Below are 23081 nucleotides of genomic sequence, written 5' to 3' on the forward strand. Positions count from 1 at the left end.
TTAGCTTGAGCAGAACATGCCAAAAAGGTGTCCATGGTGGTTGTACCAACTTACACCCTCACTGAGAGTAGATGAGCCTCAGTCACATACATTCTTGCCTGAATGAGGGTATGTTCATTTTTTTTTTTTACTATAGCTCTTCTGGTAGGTATGCAGTACCAAGTAAGATATTGTGGTTTTGCTGTTTTATGACTATGTTGAACACAGTTACATGTGCTTATTGGCCCTTTGGATATGCTTTTCTTGAAATGCTTTTTAAGACAGGGAATTTTTCTTGTTTAATATTGTGTACTTATTCTTTTTTTAAAATTATTTTATTTATTCATTTCTAGAGAGAAAAGAAGAGAAGGAGAAAGAGAGGGAGAGAAATATCAATATGTGATTGCCTCTCGCACAACCCGTACTAGGCACCTGGCCCACAACCCAGGCATGTGCCTTGACTGGGAATCGAACTGGTGACCCTTTGGTTCACAGCCCATGCTCATTCCACTGAGCTGTACCAGCCACGGCTAGATAGGGAATTTTTCAATGGGTATATAGTTTCGTCATGCAAGATGAAAAAGTGCTAGAGATCTTTTATACAGCAATGTACATACAGTTACCCAAATTATATTCTACACCTAAAATTCTTAACAATTAAGGGGATGGTTTATGATGTGTTTTTTACCACAACTTCATAAAAAGTAAAAAAGGAGACTCCTATTTATTCTGACTTTTCCTTCATAGTGACATCCCCAATTCTACATCCCCAATTTGCTACAATGTGTTCTTTAAAAGTATATTTAAAGTAGTATTTTTGTAATTTGATAGGAAGATTCTTAATTGGTGAATATATTTCTAAACAAAACCCCTGCATAACTTAATTTTTATGACCAAAAATGTATGAATATGAAGATATGAATATAAATTTCTAGTTAAATGATAAGATTATGTAATAGTTCTTACAAAAGTCATTTATATCATTGTTTTCAGGGCCTTTATTTAATGTCCCTAAAATATCTAGATTATAATTAATTCAATTTTAAAAAATATTGCTAGCTGTTATATTTTTCTCTAATTAAATTTAAATATGCTTTTGGATGTGTCTTTTTATCCCACATCTCTTAAAAATCTATCTGTGGAAGCTTGAATTGATGCCTTTTTATCTCTGCAGATTCTCCTGCAGCAGAGAAAGGCATCAAAATAGCATTTCATTGATTTTTTTTTTTCTATTTAAAAGAGGCCACTGTAGCATCTAAGTGTTTGAAGGGTGTTCAGGAGACGTTAGAGCCAACATCTTATACACCTGATTTTCTTGCCCATTCTTGTCTCTACACTTTAAATCAAAGGCAGTTCTGAGAGGCATGGGAAGGAATTCACAAAATAGAAAAGTGAATAGTTTGGCAGGAAAGCGGGGAGAAAGACAGGCAGTAGCATTTCTTTGCATTGGTGGCAGGCAGTGGGCTGTGGATGGGGAGGGTAATAGGGGACTTATGATCTTACTGTGTGTGTGCTTTTGTGTGTAAATATGTATAATAGCCTTAAGACATAAAATTCATTGGCGAATCTACATTTTCAGCTTGCTTTTTGAGCATCAAATAAGCACTATTGAGACCTAGTGCAAAAAAAAAGAAACACACACACAGTGAAAAGCAAAAAGCAAAATCTTAGATGAAAAAAGATAAAAAAAGAATTACTAACATGAAAGGATTACAGCTATATACTGTAATACTGGCTGACACCCTAAAGCAGGAGTTTTCAGCCTTCTGCAAACATTCAGGTAGTAAAATATTTTGGCTGCAAAGGCCATTCAGTCTCCACTACAGCTCTGTCATTCTAATGTGAAAGTATCCATAGAATGAGAACTTTATTTACAAAAAACAGGCAGTGGTTGGTTTTTGCCTCCAGGCCATAGTTCACAGACGCTTGCCTTAGAATTGCAATAATATCACCAAAATCACCACCTTAAAAATGTTAAGTAAATTCATTTCCCTTCTCCATAATATGAAAAAAACATTATTTCCACAGCAATTTCTAGTACTGACATTCTGAGAGTTTGTGAAAGCAGACTCTGGAATCTGTAGTGGCAGTTCACATAATGTCTGGCAAGATTTTATATATATATAAATACATAAAATTTTATATGTATATAAAATCTGGTGCCCTTTCAACCAGCAAGTTAAAAGTACTGTGAAATGTGCTCCTATTTCATAGAGCTGTTATCATAATTGCTATCAAGCTATGTTCTCAAAGATCATCTGCAAAGGAGAAGAGCAAAAGGTTCCTGCTGTTCTGCAGTGTTAGTAGAACGTGGCTATTAAGGAACCTCTTCTGAAAAGACTAATGTCATGTATTAACCCACACACTCAGCTCTGCATCTGGCCTGGCTGAATTTCACTACATAGGTAGCAAGCTGTTTCAGTAAGTGCTTCTTTTTAAAGAAGAAAATGGAATCAGGAAAGCTTGTACATTGTTGAAGTCATTTTCAGTTTTTTAGTGTTTCAGCTTCCTCATCTTTCCCCACAAACTGATCCATTTTTAGCTTCCTATCAAGTCTTTTCAAGTCTTATCTTTGGACTTTCTTTGGCTAGTTCTTAGTATAACCCCTCATCACCTCATTAGACATCTTGGTTAATCTCTTCTTCTGTGCACTCCATCTCTCCTAAGTATTTGCATTGATTCTTCTTCAAGAATGGTTTTGACTTATCTCCTATTATATAAAGTCTATTTTGTTTCATGGAGTACAAATTGAATTGGCTTCCACTGTTCATGATTTTATAGAGTTTGTCTCTGTTTTTGATGGGCTAACAGCCACAACTCTCATTAGTACAAGTGCAAGAGCAAATGTTTATTTTTTAGAGAAGAACCTGAGTAATGGCATAAATGAAGCCCCCAAATAGCTCGCTACAAATTTATCACTTGCTTTGGTTACAATCCTATTTTAAATGTATAAATGAACACAAATAAACCAAATTTCTCGGGAACAAATTTATATCCTGAAATACATGGGACATGAATTATACTTTTATATATCATGGGGGACTGGTATCTGCTTAATAAACTTGGAAGTTGTTTGAAGATAAATTAAGATTTCTATGTGATTTAATGACAGGAAATCATTAGTGGTCCTATCCTGATGATCTCTTTTCTTCAGTGACGAATTGATAAATTAATATTCTTGTTTACATAATTTCACCAAGTTTGTTTAATGAGATTAGTTTCTCAGAGTCCCATCAATAGTGAACAACAGGAAAGACCAAATTTCCAGAGCATGGAGAAATAATCTTGGTGTCCAAAAAGCATAGAACATGATCACTTCCTTTTTGTAACTCTGTATTAAGAAACAGGAAATCTTCAAGGAATCTTCGAGGGCTATTGAGAGTAATAGCTTCTATCCTTTTACTTGTTTTTTACTTGTTCCAGATATTATCTTTTTTAATTTTCCTAATGATCTTCTGATATGAATATTATTTTATCCATTAGGGACCTTTGAGTTGCTAGTACAAAAGATATATAAAGAATTATAGAGATTTCATTAATTCACATAATTGAAAAATTTAGAGGGAAGTTACTCTTGAGGCATTGTTTGATCCAGTGGCTCCACCATGTCACCAAAAACTATTCTCTTTCCTTCACTCCTTTCTGCTTTCCTTGGCAATAGTTTCATTTGAAGGCTGCCAGTCTTTGGGGTATGGCATGCTGTCTTACACAATTTCAGTTGCAGAGCATGCTTATTTCTTGGTACTTCTCTCAAAAAAATAACAATTTCTTTCACTTCTTAAGTATCTCCTTGTAGTCTCTCAGTGACCTGAGTTAAGTTGTGTGCCTGTCCTTGAAGCAGTCACTTGCACAGGGGAGTGGACGTCATTGATTAGGTCAATCCAGGACCACCCTTATTGTTGGGGGTGGGGTTAATACTCTCCAAAATGGGAGAAGGCTGGTCTCCTAAAAGAAATTGAGGTGAATGAGGGAAAATAAATGTATGGCAAATGCCCAGTCCCTACTGCAGCTCTTCCTCATTTTGTATAGCAATTAACTTCAACAAGTTGTAGTAGTATTTACTGTGTGTATTATGTGCTCAGCACATGATTAGTTCTTTAGATACAGTGAATCTTCAAAGCCATCTTGAGAAATAAATGGAATTAATTTTTGTCTTGAAGTTCAGAAAGGTGAAACAACTTACGTCCATATAACTAATCAGACTAAGTCAGTCTGATTTCAGTATCCATGCTCTTTTTCACTGTGCCATGCTCGCTCTAGTAAACCAAAGTAGGCCATAAAAACATATCAAGAGTTATCTTAGAAATTCATCACTGGTGAAGAATGCTAGGAAATGATCCATCCTCTCTTGGTTTAATATATTGTCTACTCATACAGAAAAAAGCCTTGTTAATACAGAGTTACAAAAAGGAAGTGATCATGTTCTATGCTTTTTGGACACCAAGATTCTTAATTGGAATTGGAATTCTTAATCGCATGGCAAGTGCTGAAATTACTATACTGAACAACAGAGGCACAATTCCCTTCACAGGGGCTAGTCTGGGGCAGGGGTGGGAGTGCAAGGAGGACTGTAGGAAGGAGTAAATTTAAAAAGAGCAGGAGGCAGGTGGAAAACTGCTGAATATGAGCCAACTTGGGAAAGAAATAATATTAGGAATTGACAGAATATGGGGGATGTCCTGCTGCTTTAAATCAAATTCCAGTAAAGATGTTTTCACTTGAAAGTTATTCCACAGCATGAACAAAATGCTATGTGGTTTCAAGACCAGAAGGGTGCACTATTTTCTAAAATAGGCCAACATATATCTAATACAGGGGTGTCAAACTCCTTGTCAAGGGGCAGCGGGTGGGGGGGGCACATCATCCTCACAGTTGCCTTCAAAGGGCTGAATATAATTTTAGGACTGTAAATGTAACTACCATATTTTTTAGAATATAAGACTCACTTTTACCACTCCCCTCCCCCCCAATTTGGGAGGAATAATGGTTGTTAATGCTGCTGTTGAGTTCTGTTTACATTTATATTGGTGAAATATTATGTTATTTATGTTATTAACTATTTTACCACATTTTTTGCTTCAAATTTTTTTTCCTATTTTTTTCCTTTAAAACCTAGGTGCATCTTATGGTCTGAAAAATATGGATACTCCTTAACTAGGGACAAAGAGCTTCATGCTACTGCCAGGTAGAAACAAGGTGCTAGGCCGCATTCAGCCTGTGGGCCTTGTGTTTGCCACCTGTGATCTAACAAAAGCATTAATACACATATAGGGATATTGGTCCAAGTAATAAGTTGAACTGAATATTGATTTTAAGTCCATTTTAATAGACATTTTTGTTACCCATTTGAGAAATTAGTGGTTAAGTTTGTGGTTTACTGTTGCATCTATGTATTTGGTTCGGAAAGTAAAATTAAGCCTGATAGAAACTGTTTCAGTAATCTTCCTAGTAATTTGATATATTTGATATTCTCCTTAAAAAAAAAAATAAAATAAACTGTGCGACACTGTTAAAATTATTTTTAAGCATAAGGCTTATTGATTTTGTAAGGGGCCCATGTAAAATTGTGTAATGCTTGATTTGTAAATAAAAAGAATATTACAAGAGAATTTGGTTGGTTCTCATTTTCTAAGTAGTCTCATTAAAGAAAAAGCCATTAAGTCTGTACCTCTAGAGTTGTTCCATTTTAGGAAGCCTACAGCCATGGTGAAGAGAGTAAAAAAAGTTTACGAAATGACAATTAAAATGCTAATTTCTCTTGCAAAAATCTGACTTGAAATCTGAAGGCCTAATATAAAAGAGAAAGTGAGAATGATTATTTTTAGATAAACTTTATTCTAATACACTTTTTAAATTATTCTAACTTTTTAAGTTAAAGTAATCGGGGTGACATTGGTTAATGCAATTGTTTCATGTGTACGATTCTGTAGTAATCATGTATATATTGCCATGTATATATTGCCTTGTGTTTGACCCAGAGTCAAACCTTCTGTCATTGTACGTCCAGCCACTTTACCCTCTACTCCTCCCACCCAGCCTCTTCCCGCCGGTAACCACAGTACTGTCATCTGTGTTGGTGAACCTGTGCTTGTTTTTCTTGTTCGTTTTTAAATTTCAGTTTTATATCCTACAAGGGAATGACATCATGTGGCTCTCAACTGTTTCTGTCTGACTTATTTCACTTAGAATAAACTTTTTTTAGTGCAGTACATTATACACTAACAAGAAAAAATAAACCATAGCCTTCAATGCTGCGTGAACAATGAATGCACAGGTTAAGGCTATGCTGTGTAACGTGGTAATCGCTGGCCATGTGGAACTCCTGAGCTTTGAAATGTGGATAGTACATCTTAAAAACCTGAATTTTGAATTGTATTTAATTTTAAATGTTTTAAGAATTTATACATGATCCAATTATTAGGAAATAGTAAGCATTTGGAACAATGTGTGTGTGTATATATATATGACTCTAAATATGTATGTATATGAATTAAATTTTATGAAATCTAAATACAGATCAAATATTTCAGATAAAAATTACATAAAAATTAAGATGCCCTATAAGTGTTAAACATATTATAAAGACTTAGGATGATAGAAGGTAAAATAGCTCCACTCTAATTTTTATGATATATGTTGATAAATAACATTTTGGATCCATTGGCTAAAGAAAAAGTATATTATTAAAACAAATTTCACCTTTTTTTGTTACTTTTTAAAATGTGACTATCAGTAAATTTAAATTACTATGTGACTTGTATTACATTTCTTTTGGGCCATGCTGGTTTAAGGTGTTTCTCTGCATCTCTGGAATCCATTTTATACACAAGTGCAATCTGGATCAGCACCTAAAATCTTGGCAAAATCATAGCTCCCCCCTCTTTCTGGCTCTCCTGTCAGTGATGGTATTGTTAATAATTTCTTTCTTTTTTAGCAATTACTGAATCTGATAACTTATTCAATATCATTTTTTATTTACCTCATAGTAATTACAGTCTTTAATTTGGTATTAGAGACAAATTTTGTTACAAAATTTTAGTCAGGCAAATTGGTGAGAAATTGTATGACTTTGTTTGAATATTTCATGTGTTAGCTAATAGGGTATGAAGTACTTAAAGTACTTACACTGTACCCAGGAAAATTAATGGTGTCTGTTTTGTAATAAGACGTGTTCTTCTCATGTGTTCTTTTATCCTCACCTCAAACAAAATGGACAAAAAGGATGGCCAAGCATGGAGTGCTTTTTGTTCTGTGACATATCCATAATAGACAATAAATGTGACTTTCATTATGATTTTGTCTCATTGTTCATCTGTCAATTCTTCTAGGAGGTGATTTCCTTTCCTATCTAAGAAGAAAGAAAGATGAAATAAAAACCAAACAATTGGTGAAATTTGCATTAGATGCTGCCTCCGGTATGTCATATCTTGAGAGTAAAAACTGTATACACAGGTAAGGAGAACATTTTAAAAACATTTTCCCATTCTATTACTAGAATTCAGGAAAATGATATGTTTGCTATAGTACAGCAATACATTTCTGTCACAAGACGTGTATTTTCATCTTGGTTTTTATATTGTGTGTGAAAGCATTATTTGATAGTTATTTATACAGGGGTGGACAAAAGTAAATTTAGAGTCCATATGGAAAAAATACCTTAATTAATAAATAATAATACAAGAATAAACTCTTTGTTTTGTATACTCACAATTGCAAACCTACTTTTGCCCCACCCTGTATAGTTTACAGAAACACTTGTTTTCTATCTTACCTAAGGTTAGCACAGGTAACGTGGCTAATTAGGCAATGACTTACCTACTCATTAAAACTTGCTTTGTTGTAATCATCAGTAACATAGTGGTAAGGTCTATCACAAGTTAGTCATATAAGCTGCTACTGTCTTATAGCCAAGTCAGACTGTTTCATGTGTTCCTTATTTGCATTTTTCAAAGAAATTACTTATAAAATCACAGAAAAGCATAATAGTAAAACAATTCATGACAGTGAATGTGACCAAGGGTAAAACATTTTAGGGTAATAGTTATTTCAAAAGAAATTTTAGAAAACTTTTTCTAATTACATTACAACCAGTGACTTGTTCTCAGTGTTTTACAGATTATGTTTATATGTAATGCTTGTGGCTGGAAATGTTCTTTATTGCTGAATGTTAGTGCCAGTTAAGATCTCTTGCAGAATTCATGCCAGCCTTAAATATGGCTGTCTGCATTAGCACAGTGAAGTGAGTGAGTGATTAAGCTTTTGTTTGTTGGAAACAGCACATGATACTGTTTAATAGTGTGGAGCAGGGTTTGTTGTCAGATTGACCTATTGTAGACTTTATCTAAGCTTATTTAGTGATTGAGATGTATTTTCTCTAATGTGTTTTATTATTCAGCCTTAGACTTAATATTATATAGTATGTGTAATTACAGCAGAATAATATTATATAGTATGTGTAATTACAGCAGAATACAGTTACCATCGCCTGATATACACATTTATTTTATTTTAATGGACATTTTTTACTTAATCCTTTCTCCACACACATTTTGCTTAGTGATCCCTTTTATCCTAACACTAAAATTATGGCTTGTGTTTCAAATATGGTTCGGTGATTACATATATACTTTAAAATATTTCAATAGGGAAACTATTTTTTTGGAAATTAAGACACCTAAAACTAAGCCCCTGTCATTGTATCTATGTTTTAGTTTCTATAGAGATCATTTTTTTAAGTCTTTAAAAATGTCTATTCTGTGTGATCTCACCTGTAAATGGAACTTAATTAACAAAACAAGCAAGCAAAATAGAACCAGAGACATTGAAATTAAGAACAAACAGTGACCAGAGGGGAGGGGGAGGGGATAATGGGGGAAAAGAAGGGGAAGAGTCATCAAGGAACATGTATAAAGGACCCACGGACAAAGACAAACAGGGTAGGATGGAGGGTGGGAGGTGGGGGTGAGTGGGGTGGGGGAAAATAGTGGTGGGAAAAGGGAGACAACTGTGTTTGAGTATTAATTAAAAAATTATTTAAAAAAGACTTAAAAAGCATTTGATTTATGACAAAAATTGCATTATTTATTAGATGAAAATGCTTTTTGTTAAAAGTATCAATAAATGGTTTTGCCTTTTAAGGGAAATCTATAATTTTGATTGCTCAGGTGTAAAAGCTACTTTGGGTATCAGATTCTCTACTCTAGTTATTCATTTTTTCTCAGACCATTAGACCTATGGCTTTTAAGTCATAATGCACATTCAATTGCTTTTCTTGCAAATGGAGGACTGTATCTTTTTAAAATATCTGTCTCATCAGAATTCAATCCATTCTAAGTTGTAGATGGCAGTTAGGGTTTTTTTAAGATTTTATTCATTTATTTTTAGAGATAGGACAAGGGTGGAAGAGAGGGAGGGAGAGAAACATTGATCAGTGGCTTCTTGCATGTGCCCTGACCAGGGACTGAACATACAACCCAGGTGTGTGCCCTGACTAGCAACCTTTAGCTTTGTAGGACAACTCCCATCCAAGCCACACAGGTCAGAATGATGGCAGTTAGTTTTTAAAATTTTATTCCACTCACCACATCATAGCATTATCTGCTGTAATGTTATTTTCCCATTTTGCTTTTTAGGAATTTTCATGCATTCACCAATTTTTTTAAAGTAAACCCATGCTTGACCACATTTCCTAGCAGGTTGTATATAGTCACATACCATTTGCCTGCACGGAAGGTTCATAACTGAACATCTTGAACAACGTCACTGAGACCAGATTGGACAAATAGATTTCAGTGCCAACGTTCAGTGATTCATTGTGGCTCTCTGTGTTGTATACTGAAAGGCATTCCGAGATTTGCAACAGACTCCAGTGATTGATTAGTCAGATCTGTCAGGGTGCTGACAGGCATTAACACACAAGCCCCAATTTTGTCATCTGTGACATATAATATTTTTGTCTTTATTTTTCTAAATACTTTTCTTTTTTGACATGGTTTTTCTTACTAGTTATAGCAACAATAACAATTTTCTATAATTCCATTGATTTCTTCTACTCTATCTGCTGTTATCATTTTTCGTTAATCTGATCACAGAATGAGTTTTATGCTATCTCTAGCCAGTGGTCTTTTGTTTCACTTTGACTCGTAAATGCCCTTTTGGATGAATGCATTGTTTTTTCTTTTCATTTTAGTACCTCACCAGTACATGACACTGTAAGTCATTCTTCGGTTGAATTTTTTATGGAAGTGAATTGTGCTATAAAAACCCTGTTCCTATGTGTCATCCTGTGGCACTATTTCTGTGGTAGCAGTAGTAATTGCAATGGAATCTTAATTGAATTATAGTTAAAAGATACACTCAAGACATGTTATATGTTTTTTCTCTTAAGATCTTAAGACATATCAAATATATAGTATTCATTACAGTGAAAAATACTTTGTCATTAGAAAATTTTCAGTAAGATATTTCAAAAATCAATCTAAAACATGATCAAAAGTTTTATTTTTTCAAGTAATGAAAGGCACCAAGACCTATTTTTGACATCTCAAAATATTATTAAAATATATGCATATGTATGAACTATAAAGTCCTTGTCCCACAAATCAGAGCAATAATTTTAAATATGCTTTTTATTTTATATGAAGTTATAAATTTATCCTGCTCACTGATTAGAGGTCACTGAAATTCAGTACTTGTTTCTCCTCAAAATAATTAAAATCTTACCTACTGGAGAACACATTTTCTTTCTTTAGCTTTTTTTTTTGTTTTGATTACTGTAAGAAGAGCAGAACAGTGTTTCATTCTAGGTGAACAAGTATGACAACTGTAAAATGAAAACAAGTAAATTACATAAAGGAATGGCCTGCTTTTGGAAAATGTTCTTCCTATAATTCCCACTTAACTTCCAGGAGAGCTCTCTCGATAGTGGGTTTCTAATTGAAACTATTTCTATTTATAGCTGAGTGTGCTACACACTTTGCATTTTAATTTTATTGTATTCAACTGCATTTTATTTATCATTATTTTATAGGCCAGTGTGATATTTTCTTTTCCTGCTTGTACTTTACATGAATATTTGAAGTGCACTGCTGACTTTGGGGGGGTGTGCCCACTTACAGCGGCATGCTAGTGCCTCGTTAGATGTCACTCTAGTCAAAGTATCAGACTTGATTACTTCCAACATTAAATGGACTGAAGGCTGACATACCAGATTTAATGATAAGAACACTTGTTGTCTTATCGATGACAAATTCTGCAAGATTTACTTTTATTTAAAATTTCTGCTAACAGTTGGTTTTGTGCCATGTTTTTGGTGTCCAGGGAAAGCAAAGGGAGGGAAAATCTTGATTGCTCTGTGTTTGAGTTCAAGTCCGTAATCTCTGGGGAGTTTTCGAAGCATTTCTTAACTTCATGATATTCTATGTCATCATTGTTAGAGGAAAAGGTGTTTTTGGAGGAGTGCTGTAGACTATGATTTTTTTCTAATTTTGATCTTGTACTGATTCCTCTTTGGTTTTGGTTGCTCTACCACAATGATATTTTTGTTGCTGTTGTGGAGTAAGATTAACACTTCTACAAATTAAAGTATATAAGGCCAAATTTATCTTACTATTTCTAAGGGTCTTTTTTTTAATCCATTGAGAACAAGAGTTCTAGTATTTAACAAATGTGAACAGTTGTCTACTATGGGTCAGGGTGGTATCAACTGAAAATCAGAGCTTCTGCCTGCAGATGGACATAACAAAAAATAATTTAAAGAGATATAACCAATTTAACGGCTATGTGAACAAAATGTCAAGTGAGTAATATCAAAGGGTCAATACAACCTGTCAGAATGAAAGCTCTGGTGGGAGTCAATGGGGAAGGTTCTGCAGAGGAGACTGTTTGAGTGAGACTTGGTGGATGGGTATGTCATTAAATAGAGGGGGGAAATATTCTAGTGGAAGGAAACTTGTTTGCAAGTTTACTGTTTTTCATAAGAGAGCAAGACAGTCATGGAACTACAGAGAGTGCTATGTTATAGGAATGGGAAGTGCAGCAGACACGGGGCTTGGTGAGGTAAACAGGGTCCTTCTCATTAAGGGCCACATATAGCATTTAATTTGGCTAAACTGTAGGAATACCTAGTCATACACTTGGATACTTTTAAGAAAGTTAAAATGCTACAGTTTTTAACTAGAAAAGAAAATCAGTTTGAACAAAATGTACAAAACTCTGACAATGTGTACTAATTCATGAAAAGGTGTAGGTATGGGGCCAATTTTATTTTTAAGTTTCATTTGGAAAAGCTAGTTTAGGAAAGCTAAGTTTTCCCAAAAAGGAACGATACTACATTTCACTGAAATACGTTTTAGAAGCGAGGATTTTTCATCCAATGATTTTTTATAAGGTTTAGATGTATACATACTTTCAAGGTATATTGAAGATGCTGCTTCTATCTTATATTTGTATTTTGTGATCACATATATTTTTAATGTTTATTTATTGATTTAGGGAGAGAGCAAGATCCATTTGTTATTCTGCTTACAAGGAAGGAGCCCCCCAAAATAGGAATTATCTTCTGGAAGGCAGGCCCCTTGTAGTACAGGCTTCCCCGCTAGGTGAGTGTTCTAGGAACCCATCTGTGTCAGTGTACCAGCTCTCATTGTTGTGAGAGGCTGCATTCAGCCTCAGTGAATTTTCTTTCAATGCGTTTGCCCATTTAATGACTGGAGATTTATAAGTGCATCTGCCCACACTGCACTAAGAGTTCAGCAGTTTTTGACCCATTATTGCCCCAAGTGACTTTTTCATTTTCCCGGATGAAGCAAGTCCTCAAAGAGAAATATTTTGCCAGTATGAAAGAGGTGAAACAAAATGTCAGAAGCACTAAAAGGCATCAAAATCAACAAATTTAAAGATTATTTTGAGCAGTAGAAATAACTCTCAGGTGTATTGCATCAAATGGAGAGTATTTTGAAGGTCACTGAAGTTTAAACATGTAAGAATAAATGTACAATTTTTTAGTAACTAAATTTTAGTTTTGGGGGGTCCACCCTCATATGTATGCATCTAGTGGATGATTCCTGTGTGTGCCCTGATTGGGGATCGAGCCTGCAACCACCTGAGCTATCCAGCCATGGCAATGATGTTTACATTTCATAAAGCTAAAGGTTTGATATGACATTGATCATTTACATTTTTCCCAGTGATTCTTGAGGATTTTTTCACTGCAACTGGTTACCTAGTTTGTGAGCTTTTCCTAAGCTTTGAATATGCTGAAAAAAGTACTTTTCTGCCTAATGTATCTTCATTCAATGGTAAGATAAAGCCAAAATATACAAAGTGAAATATTTTCTTCAATGTTTTTGACACTTTATCTTTTTTATCTTTCATGATATGCCATATATTCAATAGAAGGGACTATAAGATCACTTTATAGATTAAGTAATTGAGGCCCAAAAAGATTAAATGAAGGTCACCTAAGCAATTAGTGGCAGAGTCACTGCTAGGACTTAGATGTGCTCACTTTATTCCAACACATTCCCTCTCATCCCAGTGCCATCATTTTATGCTGTCTCATTCAAGCACTAGTACTCCCAGCAGCTGACCTACTGTATTGATGTATTGATGACCTACTGAGTATCAGGCATAATTAAGTGCTTTAGATGCAGCATCTGAGAATGTAAGCTTCGTGAGGGTGATTTTTACCTGTGTTGTTCACTGTTGAATTCCAAAAGCCAGGGACAGTGCTCAGCCTCTAAAGGTGAATAAATGGATCCTCAGAACATAGGACCATTGCACACATGAGGAAGCTTATGGTAGGGAGACTGAGTTATCTCACGCAAGAAAATGTTCAGAGAAAGAGGCAGTTCCAGGGCGTGAATCCTGCACGCTGGGTCTAGAGCCCGCGCTCTGAGTCACTACACTGGATTCCACTGCCTTCCATGAGAGTTGGTGTTCTGACCAATTAGATTCAGGGCAGAAGGCCAGATGGTATTTGGCGTAATGGCTCAGTTTATGTTCAACATCTGTACTCTTTATGATCATGAGTAAAAACATAAGAGTATCCTGAAGCCTGTGAAATGTAATTCTAGAAATATGCCAAGGTTTTGTTGTTGTTGTTGTTATTTAATGAACAGTCGCTGAAATGCAGCAATATTTTGTTATTGCTTCTCCACTTAATTAGGGCTTGAAAATTTATTTTTTTTCCATTTTTTGTACACCATTGTTTAGATACCCCCACCTGCTTTATCTGTTAATTAGAAACACAGGATTGGCATAAAAATGTGATCATCTCAGTTATTTGAGTAAGCATTGATGACTGATTTTCTTGTTCCAACATTTGATTCCAATTTTGAATATATTAAGTTGTACTTTTATTTTTAGCTTCTAGACCAACTTTGCTACAGCACAGAGAAGACTGCTCAGTAGTTTAAATGTATCAAAAATATATAGTCCTTCTCTAGCTCAGCCTTCTTTCTCTATCCCAGTTTGGTATATGCATATGCAAGGTGAGTATCATAGAAAAGATATCACAAGAACACCTTTCCAAAAAACACTTATTCTGCTGTGTTATTCAGTGTCAGAATTTTCCATCACTAGTTTCATTCATTTTAATTAAGGGTTTTCCCAAAAGTCAAATGTGTTTCCAGGAATGAAAATGGAGGCCTTCTCTTATGTTAAAATCAATTAACATGTTGGCTTGAGTTAATATACCAGAGTATCTGGCCACCTTCTTGGAAAACAGAAATGAAGGACTTGAGATAAAGTGTCAGAGGACAGATAAGGATTGATTTATGGTTACTAGTAGGAAAGATGCAGCACATATAAGACATTGCTCAGGAATTCAGGGCAGCCCAGTCAGCAGGCTGAAAGTCCTGGAGAGTTAGAGGGGGGAAGTGGGAATAGGAGCATGTCAGAGCTGTTTCATGGATTGGTTAGGGCCAGTTTTGTCATGTGTTACCTAAAAATGATAAAGGAAAATTGGCTTTTTGATTTCTGACTTTTACTCAGTTAATTATAATAAGTACATTTCTGATTCAGGATGTCAAAAGTGATGTTTTACATTAAACAAATACAAATGGTTAGGTTACCATTTTCTCTTAGGGCCTATTTGATTACAAAGGACAGAAACTGTGTACGTGAACTTAAGCAATCAGAGATTTATTATAAGAAAATTAAGTGATTGCACAGAACCCAAGGACAGGAAGTTCAGCTGGGTTTGGGAGTCATTGGAATGAGGAACTGGGAAGCAGGCAGTGACCAGGGCTGCATCTCTTTGGGCCTTTCCCTCTGTGTTTCCTTGGTCATTCATACTTTCTTCCTGCGATGTTACCACTTCATTCCCCTCTTGTTCTGAAGACTGCAGTCCTCTGTCCCATTTGGAAAGGGTCCTCATGTGACATTTGAATCAATATAACCTTCTAGATCCAATAGCTGAAGACAATTAATTAGACTTTAAGATCTAGTTTCAAATTTTTGGTGGAAAGAATCAATTAGCCCAGCTTATATTAGGTGCCTACCCCTGTTTCAATCAATAATATGGATAGACAGGGAAGTGTATGCAGGGTTGCTGTTACATAGATTTATAGGAGCCAATATCTGTGTGTAAGGGGCTAAGCCTCAGAGGATGAGACGTGTACTAAGCAGGCTTCCCAAAAGATGGCTACCACTCATTCATTGAGTGCTTACTATTTGGCAAGTACATTTATTATCTTGTTTAGTCCTCATATTTCTATGAGATGGTACTATCTATCTCCATTTTACAGTAGAACAAATTAAGCTATCAAAAAACTAATTTGCCCATTCTCATACAGCTGGGAAGAGACTCAAGTCTAGATTGAGTTCATGACAGAGCCTATGAAACAAATCAAAACATTTAAACTGTGCTTTAGATATGTTTTTCAGTTTCTTCCCTTTTGTGAATATGATCAACCATGTGGATATCTTTCTTATGATGCAATATAAAACCATTTAATAAATGTAGTTTCACAAAAAGCTTCAATATTGGAATAAGAACACTTGATAGGTCTCATCCTCATATTTTCCTAGGATAGTTCATCTCCACACAGCTCCATGGCACAGGGCTGGCAGATTAACTCTTCTACAGTCGTCCCATGCTGTCTTCTTGAATCCTAGCTCGTACTGAGTCCACACAGCAGGCAAGAGATCTCAGGACCATGGAGCTGGGTTCATGATTACCCCAGAGATTTGAGTGACTATTGGTCAGACTTGATTATGCTAGAATAGCTAGCTTTTCTAATTAGCCCTGGTCAAGGGGAAATTTTGGCTTCTGAAGAATCCATAAGAACATGGATGACACAGAAACAAGCTTAACCTTCTGGCTTATAAATTGTTTCCTGCCCTCTGGCCTCCTAGGCATGACCAGAACAGCAAACCTATAGGGAACCAGAGAACTCTAGCCTGTGCCATTTACTAGGCATTGGCACACCTCAGTAATTTTGAGAATTACTGGGGGTGGGTGCCCAATTTTTGTTTTAAATACACACACACATATTATTTTATAAGATACAAAAGCACTGTGAGTCCTTTTTATCCCCAGGTTTTCTCTTTAAAAGTGCTACTGTGTCAATCCAGATGGTCTCTGCCTTGCCTACTCTAATCTCCATAAAACCTGACATTTGCAGAGCCATTTAGCAACCTCAGCATAGTGGTTAAGGTCATAGATTTGGCATTAGAATGCTCTGTGTTTCAGTTCCAGCTCTTCAACATATTCGCTGTGTGACTTTGGGCCCCTCCCCCAACCTCTATCTTGGCATTCTCTAGAACCATTGTCCTGTGTTTCTTTTTGTCAGTCTTTACCATGAACTGACATATCTACATATATGTGATATATGTATGTATAACAGTGATACATAGATATTTGTATATGTATACATGCACATATATACATATACATATAAAGTACTTGTTACTCTCCCAGCTAGAATAAAAGCTCCATGAGGATATTGACTTTATTTTGTTCATTCCTTGATACAAAGAACCATTATCATCATCAAGTTGGTGTTCAGTAAAAATCTGTTGAGTGAATGAATGAACAGAGTTACCTCTATGCTTCTGTTTCGTCCAAAATAAAATGACGTCAATCTCGCTAACACACTGACTTGGCTTAGAGAAGTCAAGAGTATGTGAATAGGAAAGGAAACATCAATATGTCCAGGCTCTCCACTGGGAAATATTTGCACAGCATTTCAAGGGGACTGCAGCTTAGCAAGAAGAGACCACATTCGTGTATACAATTGTAAGACTAGATTAGGTTGTCTGTTTATCCAAGGATACAGAAACTTCAGGAAAAGATGGCCACATAAAGCAAGAGCAAATGCAGGATATCTCTCAGTTCACTTTACCATGGTCCCAAAGTTTTTAACGATGTTCACTGAATAGGATAGGACATTGCTGGATCTGAGAAGCTCATTTTCTTGCTAGTGCTATAGTGTAGAGCTTATACAACCATTTAAGGACCACTTATACAACTGTGAATTTATTTAATGTACTGTTTTAAACATTGTATTCTACTAATTGTCATACCAAACTTAGTGTCAATGATGCAACATCCACAGCCCCGGGGGGCGGGGGGGAAGCAAAGTTAAAGCCTAGGTTATGTGTATCTCCAACCCATTTCTCCAGTCGGCTGTTCTACTGTCATTACCCTTTTAGCTCTGTGTTCTCAATCTTGAGTATGGTTGGGCCAGGCACTCCTTTAGATATTGTGATACAGTGGTATTGGGGAGGAAAAATAATTTTACCTCTACTCTTCTAAGTTCTTGGTTGAGACCCGCCGCTCTCTCTCCCCATAATAAAGGACAGATTAACAGGATAATAACAAATGTGTTTAATAACATGTATATCACCTACATGTATGGCAGATACCCAGGAAAACTGAGTAACTCCCAAAAATGGCCCCAAATACCTTCTCCAGTTAAATATCAAAAAAAAAAAATGCTGGATGTTGGGGAGGCCAATTGTGGGAAGTTACCAGGATAAGCCAAGTAGACAAGGGTATGGTTGTTCTCCATTGATAAGTTTCTAGAGATTTAATCATTACCCTCTTCCTGGTACTAGAGGGAGATAAACTTTAAAAAGGAGATTTCCCTTTTGAATGCAAACATCCATTACAAAAGGGTAACTTCTCAGTTTTCAGAGCTTCTCCTCTATATCTGCTATTTCTTAAAACTCATGAGCTCAAAACAATTCTGATGCCAAAGAGGCACATTCTGGGGTGGCAGATTTTGCATCCCTCCAGGGTAAATGAAACGAAGCTACTGCCATGAAAGATCTTTCAGAAGTGAGGAGGAGCAGATAATAAATGCTCTTTAAAAAAGAAGTAATTATTAAATACTTTACATAGTAATAAATGGTATAGAGATAGTAAAATGGGATACAAGGAAGGGAGGCTGGGAGCGAGCACTATCTTAGGGTGGTAAGGGAAGACCCAGAGGAGATAAGAAGTGTGCCATTTGAACATTAGTGGAAAGAATCTTCTTAGCAATGGGGTGTAGCAAGTTAAAAAAAGGCCCTAAGATAGGAGCATGCCAACTGTGACCAAAGAAAGCCAAAGGGAGACAGAAAATGAGGTTAGTTTTTAGGTGGCCAGATCATGAAGTTCTTATAAGTAATTGAAAGGGCTTTGCTTTTAGGCTGCATGAGATAAGCACCATTAAGGACTGACTTGATCTATCTGCAGTTTTGGAAAAATTAGTTGGAATTCTTTTTTGAAAATATAAGAGGGCAAATCCAGAAGCAAACAGACCAATAAGAGAGCTATTGAAATAATCTAAATGAAGGACAGTGGAAGTTAGACTAGTATGGTCATGGTGGACATCATGAGAGGTAGCCTGATTCTGTTTGTATGTTGAAAATAGAGGGAGTAAAAGATGACTTCATATTCTCACAGACAGTCTTTTGTATTATTTTCTTCATAAACTCAGGTTACTCTAAGATATTCTCCAATGTTCTATTTTCTGTAATTGTAATAATTTTCATGTTATTGCTTCAAACTATGGTGAGTAAAACCAAAGCATGACACAGAGTTTCCTTTTTACTGGGCTCCTACTATGTGCTAAGAATTGTGCTAGAGCTTGTGATATAGCTAAGATTGGACAGAATACCACTCTCTCTGGCATTTTTATTTTTTAATTTTATTTGTTAATTGCAGTTGACATTCAATATTATTTTATATTAGTTCCAGGTGTACAGCATAGTGGTCAGACAACTATATAATTTATGAAGTCATTCTCTAGCACCCAACTAGCCCTATACATAATTATAACAATATTATTGACTATGTTCCCTGTGCTGTACTTTATATTTATATCTCCATGAGTATTTTGTAATTACTAATGTGGACTTCCCAATCCCTTCACCTTTATACCCAGTCCCTGAACATCCCCTGCCCCCCCGCATATGGCAACCCTGTATCTATGAGTCTGTTTCTGCTTTGTTCATTTATTTTGTTCTTTAGTTTCCACGTATATGTGAAATCATATAGTATTAGCCTTTATCTGACTTATTTTACTTAGCCTAATACCCTAGGTCCATCCAAGTTATCATAAATGTAGCATTCCATTCTTTTTATGTCTATTTTCATTTTACCACACTAGCGTCATTCTCATGCAATGGAAGGAAATAAAAGAAAGTGACCCTGAAATGAATAGCATTCATGATCTCACCTTCAGTTGTTTGCATTCAAATTACACATATGTTTTCCAAACATGTTATAGATCCTAAAGAAGTGTACCTTGAAAATAGTCCTCTAGTTCATTGATCCACTGATTTAAAGAAATAAGTAAAGTTAAATGTGTGCATAATGTGTAGAGGGTAATATTTTCACCCTTGGGTCTCTGGTTTTATGACTTGTAGATTAACACAATGGATTATTATTTGTAAGATATTATTCTGGTGGGATATTTTCTAGTATGACAGAAAAATAACTCTACAGTGACTGTGTAGTAACCACTCTGATGGTTAAGTGCTCCCTTTAAAATCTTAAAACAAATTATATTAGCTTTGATAACTTAATGGCTCCACAAATAATGACAACTGGAAAACAAAAGAGAAAAATTTATTTTAATTATATTCAGAAACTTCTCTAACTGGACAAATAAAATACCAGTAGGAAAATGAAACTTATAAAAGTATCATTCATGAAAAGAAACCTGTTTCCTTTGGAAAGTTTTATTTTCTGGGAAGACAGCCAGGAGAGTAACTGATTTTGCCTTCTTCGGACTCCTGGCCAGTAGAACTACAGTGACATTTGCAATGACAACAATGGAACATGTGAACATAGGCTACAACTTGGTGCCATTCTCCAGCGACCACACTTTAACATGGCAAACAATGAAAGTGTCACTCACTGTTTTCACATCTCAAGACATATCGGTTTACCCAAAATAATTTCCCTAGATTTTCTATGATTAAAAAAATTTAAAGATAAAAATAATCCTGTGGGGGGTTAATGTTTCTTAATATCCAAAGATCCCTCCTCATTTGTTAAGAGAGGATTAACAATACCTACCTCAGCGTCAGTGTCTGTAAGATAAATTCAAAGTCATGAAAGCCTTGGAGAAAACTAGATGGAGTTCAGATTATACCTAGTGTTCAGTTACAGTTCAGTGTTAAGAAAGAGGGAGATGGACACCAAGGAATATTAGGTGAAATGAAAACAAAGATGAATGAAGGCATTGATGGGTTAAAAGTGTCAGTAAGAAAGATTTGAATGGGGTAAAACCAGATGGTGATGATTCCCTTCTATTTGAAGGATGTGGTCTGCCTGTGCATCTACTCCAAGGGACCACGTGTCAGCCACAGGGGTCTGAGGGACAGCTTCCCACTGGCAGCCCGTGCGCCATCTCAGTGGGCCTCCCCCGGGCTGCAGCTCCAGAGTGCTCCCTGGAGAGATTGCTCTGCCCAGAGCTGTCTGGCTGCCTGTACCTTCTCTCTTACTTTTATATTTCCAGGGCCAAGGCTTTATTTATTTAGAAGAAAAACACTACAACATTGAAAAAGTTTCACCTGGTGTGTTTATGCCTGTTAGTTTTCTCTCCTTTATGAGAAGGGAGAGGGATTAGCTTTTCCCCATCATCGTCATTAACCCCCCATTTTACAGTTGAATTGAAACCATTTGAACATTGCTTAAAGGAGAATAGCTGATGCACAAGAGTCTCTGCAGTCTTCAGTAGTGTTTGTTCTTCCTTCATATTTATCATGATGTTCTTTGTACCTGCTGAGAAGAGTAGACAGTCTTCTGATTGAACATATCAGATATACTACCTCTTCTTGGTAGCATGAAACCTTTCAGATTTTCGTAGATAACAATGCCCATTTGATTCATCTCCCTGTCTTTCCTAGTCTTTCTGCCTGTTCTTCTCAATGCAAGAAAACATGGCCATGGCAGAGGCCCTAGATTTTGAGAAAAGATAAGGAGAGACTCCCATCACTGCTGAATCTGAAACCAGCATGGTCATACCAGAATACAGGGCTCATCCTCTTCCCCCATCACTAAGAGTTGCAGAGTTGCTAATGTCAGAAGGCTTGTTACATCATTGCTGGAATAGAAAGAGGTTTACCCCCCACCTAGTCTGGATCTGCTCTAAGACCCTCTGCCTGAGCACATATGACTTGGATGTAGCAGGTATCCTCAATGAGGCAGGAAGAATGGAAACGAAAAAGTGTGAATTTTCAATATTTTTCTCATTTTTTAACATTAAGAATCAAGGGGAACAGTATTTTTCAGGAACCTTTCTATATATTACATGATGCAAAGGTCTGAGAACCACTCCTTTCCAATGGTAGCTATTCGTTGAAGGAAATTTCTCTTTACCTCTTGAAGCAACAAAAATTTACTCAGATTTTTCATTTTGAAACTCCTCTTTTGAAATTGCTCAGTTCTTCTGAAGTTGTTTAAATAGTGTTGCTTTTTCACATATGTGCCTGCACCACAAAACTGGGTATCTCTTTAAGGATAAAACCATATTTGATTAATGTTAAGACCTTATTCTCCCATTGCCTTGCACCATGTGGCATGCAGTACAACTGAGTAATTGATGCATCAAAGAATGACATGTAGATTAATTTTTAAGGAATCTTTTTTGCAGCACAAAGAGTACCTGAATTTCATAAATACATACTCTTTGATAATGATATTTTATGGGAAAAAGTAAATTACTCTAAGTTGCTTTAAAGAGCATAGTGTACTGATAATGTTATCTAAAGTTAAATTATTTAATATGCAAGAGAAAAGCCATGGGAAATAGCAAATGAAACAAGACATCAAAAATAGAAAAATATAGGCCCTGGTTGAATAGCTCAGTTCATTAAAACATCGTCCCAATATGCCAAGATTGTGGCTTCCATCCCCAGTCAGAGCACGTACAAGGATCAACAAATGAGTGCATAAGTAAGTAGAACAATAAGTCAGTGTTTCTCTCTCTCTCTCAAAATCATTAAATAAAAAAGAAAAATATATAATCAGAAGCATAAGAATGGCTTTTCTAAGATAGTATCATCCTTACGCTTTCTAACTGCACATGATGATGAAGGTTGGTGCAGAATGACATTGTTAGAAATGAAAGCCAAGTGCACACATGGCTATAGGCCATGTTTATAGGCAGTGATGTGTGCTCATTTCCTCACCCACTGCATTAATGACCTTCTTTCTAGGTACAAGGACTTGTCATAAAATAGATTAATTTGGCCACATCTTTTGTGACTTGCCATCAATGCAAACCATGAGCATGCCATACACAAGACTAAGTTTAATATCACTAATTTGTGTTTTTTAAGGTTCCTAAAAGATAATTACTAATTTTTTGTACTTTTGAATTTTAACAACACTGCAAATATTTGAATAGAAGGAAGCAAACTTTATTAAAGTGATATTTTGTAAATGTACTAGTTTCCTCATTTTTCACATGCTGTTATCAAGACTTCATTGCATATAAAGATATCTATAATAACATGCACGCAGTTTTAACTTGGAACTTTCAAGGATAATAAAAGGATTAGACAAAAATAGATAAAACCTTGCTCTAGAAAGTTTTCTTTAGGGCCACATAATAAATATTTTAGGCTTTGCAGGTCATATGCTCTCCACTCAACTACTC

At 35.7% G+C, this 23081-nt stretch overlaps 1 protein-coding gene across 4 annotated transcripts in view; it reads left to right on the forward strand.

Annotated features, from left to right (window-relative positions):
• FER (FER tyrosine kinase) overlaps positions 1–23081 on the forward strand; it is a 399749-nt gene that overhangs the window by 294723 nt on the left and 81945 nt on the right. For all 4 annotated transcript variants that reach the window (XM_045837886.1, XM_045837888.1, XM_045837887.1 and 1 more), the window contains one exon: positions 7308–7431. In XM_045837886.1, coding sequence (XP_045693842.1) covers positions 7308–7431 — 124 coding nt within the window. The remainder of the gene's footprint in view (positions 1–7307; positions 7432–23081) is intronic.

The sequence above is a fragment of the Phyllostomus hastatus genome, unplaced genomic scaffold (genome assembly GCF_019186645.2).
Source record: "Phyllostomus hastatus isolate PE091 unplaced genomic scaffold, TTU_PhHast_1.1 phas_contig_254, whole genome shotgun sequence".
NCBI classification, from domain to species: Eukaryota; Metazoa; Chordata; class Mammalia; order Chiroptera; family Phyllostomidae; genus Phyllostomus; species Phyllostomus hastatus.